We start from the raw sequence: 13,398 nt of genomic DNA on the forward strand, positions 1-13,398 counted from the left end.
GGGTTTGACTTGCAATGCAAATGGTGTTTGATTTGCGATGGCTCAAATCCTATGCGAGTTCCCATTTTTTTTATTACCACCAAGTTATGAACCTAACATGCATGAATTAGCCCTACAATACATTAGGGAGAACTGATATTTAAAAGGAGCAAGTGGGTGGGAAGAAAACGATGGGGGTCTCTCACCTTATTGTGGTTTACATGCAATGAGGTTGGGCCCCTGTCTCTTCTAAAGCTCTTTGGAAGAATTCGAACCTCAGACCACATCCATCACAGGCAGAAATTGTGCCCCTAAACTCAAGCTAACAAAAGCCCATTCAGGAGCAAATCGTTATTTCCTTAGACACCCTCCTCCCCTCTCCATGGGCACACGTGAAAATAGGTTTTTTTTCCTTTTAAAAAAAGACCTTCAAGTTCGTTAAAAGGGAGATTTCAACTGGAACTTCCTGTTTATGAATTGTGCACAAAAGAACGCTTGAGAGACGGTCCCCACTGAGAGAAGGTAGGAAACACAGGCCTGCAGTGCATTAGCCAACAGACATGCCTCTCCCCAGCACCCAGATGTGCTCTGTTCCAGGGGAGATTTTGCAGCCCATTGTTCTGGCCGACTCTGGCGAGGGTCTACAGCAACACATTTAACAACTTCCATCTGTGCCACAAAGGCTAGGACTACGCACTTCTTTCGGAACTGGCTCGCATCCAAGAGTTACACCACCCTGCAAGCTACACTGGATACTTTACTGCATTCCAGCCTTCACCCTCTTTTCCTGAGCGCCCTTTCCCAGCAACCGCTTCACGGTAACACTATCCCTCAAGTAGAAACGGAGAGATATATTACATGCACGCACCATCGTGATACTGGATGTGAATGTTAAAAAAAAAAAAAAAAAGTACTTAGCGAGGAAAGCTCGTGTGTTCCATTTGAGCCATAAATCTTACCTGAAGTACAGCCGGAATCAATTACGGCAACAAATCCTGAGCACAAATATGAGAGCCCTACGTGAGCAACACCTAACCCCACTCTTTTTCAGCCTCTCTATGTAGCAGCTGAAGGGACACGGGTGGTGCTGTGGGTTAAACCACAGAGCCTAGGACTTGCCGATCAGAAGGTCGGCGGTTTGAATCCCCGCAACGGGGTGAGCTCCTGTTGCTCGATCCTTGCTCCTGCCCACCTAGCAGTTCGAAAGCACGTAAAGTGCAAGTAGATAAATAGGTACCACTCCGGCGGGAAGGTAAACGGCGTTTCCGTGCACTGCTCTGGTTCGCCAGAAACGGTTTAGTTATGCTGGCCACATGACCCGGAAGCTGTACACCGGCTCCCTCGGCCAATAAAGCGAGATGAGCGCTGTAACCCCAGAGTCGGTCATGACTGGACCTAATGGTCAGGGGTCCCTTTACCTTTTATGTAGCAGCTACAAGCTCTCTCTGCAGGGCGATAAAACGCACACAACAGGAAGCAGTGCCCCCACAGAAAGGGATACACATGCCCCAGTCCAGATTACGGAATCACAGATTTGTAGAATTGGACGGGACCAGGGAGGTTCGCCTAGTCCGATCCCCTGCAATGCAGGAACCTTCCACCCAACGTGGCACTCGAACCCACCACCCCGAGATTATGAGTCTCATGCTTGTGGATCTTAAAGACTTGTGAGACCTGTTTCTTTTACTGATTTTAGACTGTTCTCTTCCATTTGGGATGATTTTGCTTGTTTTTTATAATTGTTTTGTCTGCTTTATAAACAGATAAATAAATGAAGTGGAAAGTCAGAATGCATTTGGATCGTGGGGATCAGATGCGCTGAATCTGTGGTACAGCTCCCCGAAAACGATAGTCCCACGTGGACATGTCTTGCAGTGCTTGGCAATACTCAGTGTGCAGTCTCATGGCAAGAATGGAGCATTTCCTGCTCTGGAAAGCAATAAGGCAGCCCAGGCTTACTTTCACGGGGCTCTATTTGCGTATGTTCGATTAGGGTTAATAGGATTTTGTAATAACTAAAAGGCAAAACTAATGGAACCCTCCTCCCACTATTTCCTGTTACACTACAGAATGCATTAACATGTCTCATGTTTCTTTCGGTTTCCATCCATACTGTTCCATGTTACCTTTGAAATTTACCAGTGAAACATGGCTTCGTATGATCTGTTAAGGAAGTAGGAAGGTATGCCTCTGGTTATTTGAAAATAAAAATCAAGTGTGTCCATTACACAATCCAATATACAGTGGACGCTTGGGTTGCTAACATAATCCCTGCGGGATGCACATTCGCAACTCGCAGCGGCGCGTCTGCGCACACACGGGTTGCGATTCAGTGCTTCTGCGCATGCACAAAGCGCGATTTAGCTCTTCTGCGCATGTGCGACCTCCGAAACCTGGAAGTTACCCGCTGCGGTACTTCCGGGTTTCGGAGCGTCCATAACCTGAAAAAACACAACCTGAAGCGTCTGCAACTCGAGGTATGACTGTACATTTCCACTGCTCCCTACAGTGGGGGGAAAAAATCTATTATTATTATTATTTATTTATTAAATTTGTATACAGCCCTTCATCCATAGATATCAAGAGCGGTTCACAACATAAAATTACAATATTAAAACCCGAAACCCAAGCTAAGAAGCTGTTGCTTTTGAGATAGCTAGTAGTGTTTTAAAAATATGTTTTTGTTTGACTCTAATCTCTCCCTGTTACATTTCCCTAAAGAATCTTACATTGGGGCAGAAAATGCGGTAACAGTTTCTCTTCTCATTCTTCCTGGGAGAGGACTTTCTCTCTAACAACTTGTTGACTGTTTTGTTTTTAAGGCATTGTGATGTAGTAACACAAAGGATTTTAATCTAGATTTTAAAGCATGTATGAATTTTAATACTCAAAGAAAAAGTTTGGTGGAAAAGCATGCTTGCTGCCCCGCTGCAGCCAACATCCCAGTACTGCAAAGTGTGATATAGCAACTATAGATGTCTGGAGGAGAATCATATTGAAAAGGCTCTGTCTATTTTAAATAGAAGTGACCATATATCAAAGAGGAGGCTGAATCTTACAAATTTCAGTTCTTATTTACAGACATGCAATATGTACAACGGTAATTAATGAGGTTTTGGTTTATACAATATCACAGTTATTTCTGCTGACTTGCCCCCAGAACATCCTCTATAGGTGTTAACAATGTGAAGAGTTCTACACAGACCAAAAGGAAACAGGAAAAAAACCAGAATGGACTGCACAACACCCAGGAACTGTAGAGACTTCCTGCCAGGTGATTCAGCTCATTGGAATGCAAGCCATTTGCTAGCCATTTTTAACTTGAGGCGTAAGTGGGAAAACATTAGCATGGCCTTGGAAATATTGATTTCTGCACTAAAATGTGCAGTAATGATTAATAAAGTCGGGAGGCTTTGACAGACCTCGAAAAGAGGAAAAATGAATAAGCCTAAATGCCAATGCATGGAAGTAATAGTTCCAATTAATTTTTAGATAGTCATCAGCATGCATAGTGCATTGGCCACAAACATGAGCTAGAGATAATCAGATTCTTGCATGAAAGCAAAATTCTCTTATAATGCATTTCTGCCTGATGTTTTCCCTCTTAGGTTGCTCACAGATCCAGTATGCTTTTAAAAATGTGCCATCTAGCCAGGTGCACTTACTTCCTGCTGCTTGTGCCCAGCGTGAGCATGCTCTATGAGCCGAAGCTGGCAAATGCAATGCACAACTGAATGTGCTTTATCTACCTGGTTTGGTACAGCATCTATCCGAACGACACTGCAGGCTGTGGCATCTGAGAAACATTCCTGCTAAGTAACGCATCTGGGAGGTTGTCAGATGTTCCTCAGAGAAGTTTATGCTATCTTTGGAGCTGGAATTTATCATGAACAGCACAGTGAGATCTACAGACTTTTCAAAAGGCACAAGAACTCTTCCACTACCAAGAACATGAAAGGTACACAGTTCCATGCTGTTTCCAATTGATTCCAGACGTTTGTCACACATCAGCCGTACTTTGCGGTAATTTTTCCACAGTTGAAACTCCTCCAGCCCAGATGCATGCCCCAGGTTCAGTCTACCCAAACTGTTCCTAATTCACTTTGAGCTTGCAATCCTAACTGGTAAGCAGTTGTGAAGCCAGTGGGATTTGATTCTGAGTAAGTTATAAACCACAGAGCCTAGGGCTTGCCGATCAGAAGGTCGGCGGTTCGAATCCTCATGATGGGGTGAGCTCCCGTTGCTCAGTCCCTGCTCCTGCTAACCTAGCAGTTCAAAAGCACATCAAAGTGCAAGCAGATAAATAGGTATCGCTCTGGTGGGAAGGTAAACGGCATTTCCGTGCGCTGCTCTGGTTCGCCAGAAGCGGCTTAGTCATGCTGGCCACATGACCCGGAAGCTGTAGGCCGGCTCCCTCGGCCAATAAAGCGAGATGAGCGCCGCAACCCCAGAGTTGGCCACGACTGGACCTAATGGTCAGGGGTCCCTTTACCTTTAAGTTATAAACAGGATCAGGCTGCACATGAACATTAGAATGCCTTAGATCCTTAGAATGCCAGTGGCTGCATTTAGATTACATTCAAGATAAGTAGGGAAACATAAAGATCCAGATACATTTTAATCAACCTCTATGACAATGGGTTTCAACAGTCTCTAGTGCAAATCCTTGTAATTTCTATTCATCAAGCAAGTTTCAAGTATCCCATTCCTTTCACCCAAAGAAACACAGACCTTTAAAATTTATTACCATGGTTAGATTTAAGTTAATGGCTGCTCATGCGGGCAGACTAAACAACGCCACGGAAGAAGATAAAACTTGTTTTGGAACAGATAATGACATCTGATAATATTGAGAGCCAATCAACCCATTTGTTGGATGACTGGTCTGGTACAACAGGCAAACAGAAAAATCTGATCCCTGATAGGTTTGTGTATCTTTGTAATAGTGTATAGAAGACACACAGTTAGCATTGATGTATTAATAGACCGCCTCCTTTTTGATTCCTGACTTGCCTGATCATATTTAATTGGAAATGTTTGATTTGTAGATGTTTGAATCTTTTCCCCCCTTGCTGGAGAAGGTTTTCAAAAATTTGCATAAGATAAATGACATTTTAGATCATGCATCTCTCCCTGTCCCCCGCATCAACCTTCACTTCATGCAAACGGAAAGTGGCTTCTTTCTGCTACGGATAAATATTCTTAGGTAGACCATTGGACAGGAACAGCTATGCTACTCTTCCCCGTTCTGGCTTGCAAATCCCCATTTCCACCCCCCACCCCCCTGTCTCCCTTTACAGAAATTTAGGAATGGAAAGAATAGCATCACTGCGCTTGTATCGTCTAGAGTCTGATAGAAGGTACTTGAAGTACATTTGCTCTCCCCTTTGCTGGTATTAAGCCCACAGCATGCTATACTGTTCACCTAAACACATCTGCTTCTGAAAAGGAGAGGAAGAAACCCTTTGCCCTCCTCCCGCCCAAACCAATATTTGCCTGCCATCTGTACCTAAGTCCAGGATCCAGTATTTGCAGCTGCCCGGCTGCCCATTTCCACAGTACGGTGAATGAAGAGATTCCAGGGTGTCAATTTGCTCTACTCCGTTTGACATGGCAAACTGTTAGCTTGCTGCAAAACTCCTGCAGAGGATTTCCACACACTGTGCTCTCCTCCTTCTCCTCCTCCTTCCCTCTGAGAACTCCTTAGCGAAGAACTGAGAGCAGAATAACAGCTCTTTTAAAGCCCCTTGTCGCAGCTTCCAGGCAGCGACTCCCTTCAGGGGATGCTCTCCTCTGACTCACTTGCACAGCGCAGCTCCAGATTTTAGGCTCACACGTGGGAATAGCCAGATGCGATGGCTTACCCTCTACCGTAACTAGCCTAACTGAAGTTCAAGAAAAATTCTTGGCTCCGCCGACAACTAGCTCATTCGTTCCCTCTGAGAGGCTGGAGTGCAATTCAGCGAGCAGAAAGGACCGTGGATGGTTAATTTCACGGTGCAAAAGCAAGGGACCAGCCCATCCAGCAGTAAGGCCTTCTTCTAGTCAAGCTAATAAAAAGCACATTGCTGTATCATGAAATTAAGCTCGAAAATCATGAGTTAGGCATTCTTTTCCAATGCTACCTTAATTTTCAACTTATGGCTATCCCAATCATAAACACCAGAAGCTACTTGCCAAAAGGGAGAGAGAAAATGCCACGACATATCACCGTTTTGTGTGTGTGTGTGATTGGTTAGTGTAAATGCTCACATATATTTTTGGCTATTTCGATTCTAGTGAATGTTTAGAACTGAGGGAAAAAATGGTTCCACACCACTTTATGATACAGAAATGATTCTACCATTCCTTGGGAACTTTTCCTATACTAGCGAAGGTCTCTTCAAATATTATGAGAAAGCCTGTATGTACACTGTCAAATATAGCATCACATACATATGCGTTTCTGTGTGTATATATGGAATATCTGTGTGGGAAGACAGTGGCCAATAGGAGGTGCTATTTTTAAGCTCTACCTTCTTAAACAGGATGCAGCCATTAGCAACTATATATTTACAGAAGTATCACAAAACTTTTGTTGAAGACATATTTTCATCTTAGTTTGAGTGTCATAATGGCTAGAAAGTATTATCACTGTGCAACTCCTGTAGCCAATGTGACTGATGTTCTTTTTGCAATTTAATTGTTTAGGCCTTCTTTTATAAATTACAGCAAAGAAATCCTTCCCCACACCAGCTGCTTTGGGGGGCAAAGGAAGGCAGAGTCTTCCCTTCTAAAGTAACTGTATTGGACAATGGGGGTCAGAGACAACAGCCCCTTTGGTCCAAACCAGGGGTCAGCAACTTTTCTCAGCTGTGGGCCGGTCCACCATCCCTCAGACCATGTGGTGGGCTGGACTATATTTTGAAGGGGAAAAAATGAAGGAATTCCTATGCCCCACAAATAACCCAGAGATGCATTTTAAATAAAAGCACACATTCTACTCATGTAAAAACACCAGGCAGGCCCCACAAACAACCCAGAGATGAATTTTAAATAAAAGGACACATTCTACTCATGTAAAAACATGCTGAAACCCGGACCGTCTGTGGGCTGGATTGAGAAGGCGATTGGGCAGTATTCGGCCCCTGGACCTTAGGCTGCCTACCCCTGGTCCAATCTATGCAACAAACACTTTGCCAACATGCAGTAAACCTGACACGCTATGGCAAGAAGGAGCTGGGAATTTAGAGGAGGTCGCAACAAGGCCTTTCTCTGTTCCTTGGCCCTTCCACCTTGCCAAGAAAACATGGTTTGCCAGCAAAAACCACCTTTTCTTCTTTTATTGTAAGACATAGTCATAGGACGTTCTCTAGATTATTATGTCCATGAAAGCCGCATGAAATTGCAGAATCTAATTTTCAAGTATGGCCCTTCCTGCACCCTTCCCAATTAACACTGGTTGTGTAAGAAAGCTTAGGTGGGTGGTTACGTTTTATAAAGGCTCCAAAGACTCCTTATTTATGCAGGCCCTTCAGTGCTAAAATATTGGCTTAGTAGTTGTTGTCCCTCTGCCTGCTTTTAAGTTCCTGCTTTCATTGATTTTTTGATGTATGTTACTGTGAATACTGCTCCTCATTTTTGAGAATTTTATATTGAAGAGAATATGGGATTAATAGATGGAGCATTTGGTGCGGGAGTGGGAGGGAGGCTCCATGCCACTCTACTGAACTACTGAACAAATTTCTCTCTGTTACGCACTTTACAATAATTCCCTAGTCTTATAAATCACAATTTGTCATTTTGGCAAAATGCAACTTGGAAATCATGCTGAATTGCTCAAACTCACAGGACGCAAGGCCACCCAATCCCAAAAGTCAAAAGGTCCAACATAAGGCCGCAACTGTTCAATGCTTGGATTAAAACGCAAGTTACACAAATTACCAGGAATTTTATTTACAGTACACATTTCCTGTAAGGAGAGAGGCAGGGAGTGCTTGCTCATGAACTCAGCAGCAAAGAATCATTCCATCCTGCCAGTTTCATCTTTGTTCTCCGCCCTTAACTACCTTGGCCTCAGCCAAAAAAGCTGTACAATCTTCCCCAACAAGAAAGCTTCGGTAAATCATTCTGGGGTCAGTACTTTCTGGGTAAGCACAATGTGACTTTACAACAAATTCTGGACAGAGTTCTTCTTGCCTTTACTGTACAATGTGCCTACAGTTTCAGCACTACCAGCACAGCTGCACCCAGTAGGGTTTTGGTTTCTTAGGTTATAAACACAAAGATTGCCCTGTTCATTGAATTCTCGCGGTTCCTTCTACCCCACAGATTTTTTAAAAAGCCAGTTTGCAAAGGAACTGAATGACTAGAAAATTGTTTCTTTTGGAAAATATCTAGGGTATTATTTCATGTAGCTTCGCATCCTTGCAAACAAAAGCAATTTTTTTTACTGGGTCAGCCAGATGCTGACCCATTTGAGTGCAAATGGCCCAAAGGCCTTTTCTTCCAAGTGCTCAATAATTCCCTGCATCTCCACCCCACACACCCCCTGCCTGCAAGACACAGCCAACAGCTCTGCTTTCTTTACAGTATCCTATTAAAGGCCTTTTCGAAATTGATGGGAGATGGCCTGAAAGGCTCAGGAATTGCTTCAAGGTGGTCAAAATGACTGCATAAAGAATTCTGCCTTCTAACTTTTGTTGTTCGTGAAAAAGAAGTGACTACTCAAATGTGGACTGTTAAATGAAGCCACAGCTGGAACAAGGAACATTCAGGTGTGGCAAATGCGTCTCAGCTTCTAGTTCGCCTGACTTTACAAATCTTGCCAAAACTGATGCAAGTGAATGAGACATTAGCACAATGGGAGATAAAAAAAAACCCCTGAGCAAGACATCAGAATGTCCACATTTATGACTAACTAGGATTTCATTTAACCCATTCACGTTCTCTGAGGAGCTCCAAAATTGAGCTGTGAAAGTGTGGCAATTCACAACTAAGCAATTAATTAGCTGACTAATTGGAAGCAAAATCCTGAGCTTCTGAATATGCATGCCTTAGAACACTTACTGGCAAAATTATGACTCAAGCATACAGATCCCCAACTCTGCTTTAATTTTTCAAGGCACTGTCAAGGAAATACAGAATAAACCAGCATAGATAATACCTAAATCCTTTTGCCTTACCAAATGATTCAGTTATGTTTTATGGTAAACGCTGGCCAGGAATAAGCTTACTTACGTTACTGAAACCCCAAAAGTTGCAAGAGATTTGCAACACCATTTGCCCAAGACTCAGAATCACTAAAACTGAACTGCTTGCCATTTTTCTGCAAGTTTGTTATGGATTTTTTAAATTTATGTTTAGAAGACACTCAGGTGCTATCATGGAAGTCCTCTTAATCCATAAAAACCCTTAAACGCTATATCACAAACTGCTTTTCAAAGTCCTGATAACATCAGAAACAGTTTGTCATGCGACCTAGTGGCACGTGGAATTAATTGCACTCCCAATGAAAGACTGGCCACAATGTTCAAAGCAGCCCTGTGGACAAACACGGAAACAAGAAGTCCCAAACAGCTGCAAAATAAATTCACTAAGCTATCTTGAGAAATGCAGCGTATATCACCTAAATTACTTTAAGAAGCAAGAACAATCTAATGCAGGGCAAGCACACAAACACCTTCTCTCTGCAGCTGAACAATTTATTGTTCTTCTATAGTGACTGTGGTTCCTACACCTTAATAACTCTTTTTATATTGTATTGCTATGTCCTTTTGTCAGTTGCTTTGAAAGCCTAGTGCAGAAGGACAAGGTATAAACCTGATAAGAAATAAATAATACATTGACATAGTTGACTTACAACAGGGTATCATAAGCTAATCAAGTCCTTCAAGGCCTGAGAGGCAGTTGTTTATCATGGGTTGGTGTATCAACTGTGATTTTCAGGAACACGTCAATTCAGTTGCTGTTGCTACATCATCAGAATCTGGTTGCCCTGACGCCCGCTGATTTCAGAACATTCTCTGCTAATGTTGAAATGACTTTTTCGAATTTAGCAAGAGACAGAAGCAAATGTAGCCATCCTGTCACATACACAACCTGATTTCACTCCATCAACACATCTGGCTGCATGGTCAAGTGTTGTCCAGGAACTCAAACCGATTGTATATTTAAGTGTGTGCGATAGGCCTGGTATTCACACAAAGCCTTTTGTTGAGAACTATTAAAAACCAATACTGTACTCAACTATGCCCCCAGCAATATGACAGCTTGCATATTTTAGTTGATGAAGAACAAGTGAGCAGAATAAACAAAGCCTAGCATACTGGTGTTTTAACCATCCTAAGGTTTAGTTGTAAAATTACTCCAAGGTTTTCTTTGTAATAATAACATTATCAATAATAAGCATTCAAAGATGTGAGCATTCAAAGCACTTCATAAACTCTCAGTAAACTTTCCAACAGTCCTTAAAGTATTATCCACAGATTGCAGGCGAGGTTCAGAGTTATTGGCTTACTGAAGGATACTCAGGCCAGAGACAAGATTAAAACCTGGGAGTTCTTGGTTCACAGCTCAGTCGCTTAGCAGATAGGCTGCAAACACCGTCTTAAATATATGCTAAGGTTTATTTCTCCCCGGGGAAAATTCTTAACAATTGCAACTTAATAAGTTGTTCCATGATTTGGAACCGGAGAAAACATACAAAGCTAAGTATCTAAAACCAGTTTACTTTACTACGTATTCTACTCTGCAAGCTCTTCCTAGTGCATGTAAGAAAGTTGTGGTGGTGAGACTCTTGAAGGCTGCATTCTCTCTCCAGGGCAAACTGTTATGAAGAGTCTGACAAATACATTAAACAGAACACCGAGACAGTTCTGAGTACACGGATGTCTTATACCAATTAAGTATGGAACAAACGGCTCAGACAAGCAGTTTGTGCTGGGTAAGTCTGTTTTACAAGTACATACAATATATCTTTTGGCTTGTTCTAAACACACGGCGCTCCCCTGAAACTTCTCTAACTCCCTCAGACTGTCAAGCACGAGATTGTCATGCGCAAGGGTCCACAAATATCACGCTGGTGTTAACAGCCATTATTTGTGGGCATTATTTACCCAGCGCCTTCAAGTTCTTCACTGCATTCAAGGTGGGAGTATCTCTCTCACACTTTGTGCTGACCTCAGGAGAAAAGCAGTATAAATCTCTTTCACCACTCCTTTCTCCAAAGACCAGTGCGAACCTTGACCCCCTTGATCAGCTTCCAAAGTTTTCTCTGGGCAACGTGGATGTTGAGAAGTTGGAGCTGCGCTCTCTCGCTCCTGGCACACTGGCCTGGTTTTCACTAGGTGAAGTCAAACCTTGCACCTTAGTGAGACTGCATGGGCTCCTGGAGAGGAACTCACACCTGATTTTCTCCTTTCTGGTCCTTTTGGCTACTATGCCAAAGTCTGGATTAGCATGTCAACCAAATCAGGGCTTGTTACCCACCCTCCTCACTAGCCACAAGGTTTAACTAAACCCAGATCTTGGTTATATAGCTCACGGCTAGCGAGGAGAGAGCTTAACCACCAGACTCAGTTTGGATGACAGGCTACGCTAAACCTTGGCTTGGTTCAATATGGCTTGGCTGCAAAAAGGAGAAGGGAGCTCACATACTCATGCAGTCTTGTTAAGCCAAGGTCTGGCCAGTGTGTTGTGCGAGCAAACCTGTGAATAGACCCTTTCCCTTTCCTCCGCAATTCACAGGGGAGAACTGGGAGAGGGGATCTTATCAGCTGTAAGAGGGTTCTCGGTTTGTAGATCCTAGTCATCTAGCTATGTGGCAATACATGCTTTTACATTTGGGAGTTGTGTGGAACTATTGCAATTTTTTGAGAAGCCACGTGGTACGTCCCGCAGTTCTTCAACCACTTTGATAGGGCTGTTCAACAAGCACAGCCAAATTACTACCCATATTTAATCTGCCACACCCATGGAGCTGTTGTAATACTCAGTGTGGACAACAATTAAATGAAGCTCCACTTTAATGTCACAACCCAAAATCTACAAAACATGGTGCACAGAGTCTCATCATACATGTGCAGGGCTGCACCTATGATCTTTTTCTTTTACTTCTTTATTCTTTCTTTGTTCTTTTTCTTCTTTTTTCTGATATCTTATCTTTCATTTCACTGCTTTATTGTGAATAGCATTTTATAGAGGTATAAATAACTGTAAATATGAAAAGAGACAAAACATTCTCTAATTTTTTCCCCTTGGTTAGATGTATTTTCTTTTTCTTTTGTATTTTCTTTTGTTGTGAATATGTATGTTTTCTAATTTGTACTTAATAAAAATATTTAAAAATCTAAAAAATAAATAAAAATACATGTGCAGGGCTGAGGTGACGGTCATTTAACAGGCATGAACCCCTGTAACTCCTAAGCGGTGCACCAATTTCCAAAGACCCTCTCAAAGCACTGATAAACAAAACATGGAGAAATATGAACATGGAGAAACAAAACATTGCTCCGTGTCCAGAGAAGCGGACACGGAGCAATGGATCCAAACTACAAGAAAGAAGATTCCACCTAAACATTAGGAAGAACTTCCTGACAGTAAGAGCTGTTTGACAGTGGAATTTGCTGCCAAGGAGTGTGGTGGAGTCTCCTTCTTTGGAGGTCTTTAAGCAGAGGCTTGACAACCATATGTCAGGAGTGCTCTGATGGTGTTTCCTGCTTGGCAGGGGGTTGGACTCGATGGCCCTTGTGGTCTCTTCCAACTCTATGATTCTATGATTCTATAAGGGCAGACGACTTCCAAGTCCTGGTTCTCCTACCTTTGTGGTTGAAGATGCCCTCCATCTCCATGCTGCTTCGAGAGTGCGCAATGCAGAGAGACCCACAGGGTACAAGTCCTTCCGCAGCTGGGGAACGGTCGGTGGTTCGTACTAGGCACCAATCAGGCTTATCGTGTGGCCGCTCTAGAACCTCCACTGTCTGACCACGGCGGATTGTCAGCTCATTGCTGTTGCATGCCGTGAAATCGTGGATGACCACGGTCAACTCACACCCACCAGACAGCTGCAAAAGAAGCCAACAAAACAGAGGAATGTTTAGTACCGTAGGCTTATGAATTCTGGTGGGGCATGCCACCCACATCAATATATTTTCAGGGTTTCTTACAATGGTCCCAAAACAAGCAAAAAAGCAATTCTCAGCCACATTCTAGCACATTGCAAGGAAAGTGATTTTACTGTGCCAATTTCGTTAAACCGGTTGCTGTCATTTCTGAACTCTGAAAGGCACAGGCGATTTTGTGAGGAAAATGTATTTGGTCATTAAGGACACTGATAGGCCATGCTAAGTTAAAGTGTAAGAAGCTATCCGCTACGGAGTCACTTAAAAAAAAAAAAAAGTTGGGTCAATTCCTCCCTTCCTTTCCACACTCTGTGTGACA

The 13,398-nt window shown here is 42.9% G+C and overlaps 1 protein-coding gene across 8 annotated transcripts in view; it reads right to left on the reverse strand.

Annotated features, from left to right (window-relative positions):
• Positions 1-13,398, reverse strand: part of TRIO (trio Rho guanine nucleotide exchange factor) — a 263,757-nt gene that overhangs the window by 61,101 nt on the left and 189,258 nt on the right. For all 8 annotated transcript variants that reach the window (XM_081014562.1, XM_081014564.1, XM_081014565.1 and 5 more), the window contains exon 34: positions 12,779-13,022. In XM_081014562.1, the coding sequence (XP_080870688.1) occupies positions 12,779-13,022 (244 nt within the window). The remainder of the gene's footprint in view (positions 1-12,778; positions 13,023-13,398) is intronic.

The sequence above is a fragment of the Podarcis pityusensis genome (assembly GCF_964106645.2).
Source record: "Podarcis pityusensis genome assembly, chromosome: 7".
In the NCBI taxonomy this organism is placed as follows: domain Eukaryota; kingdom Metazoa; phylum Chordata; class Lepidosauria; order Squamata; family Lacertidae; genus Podarcis; species Podarcis pityusensis.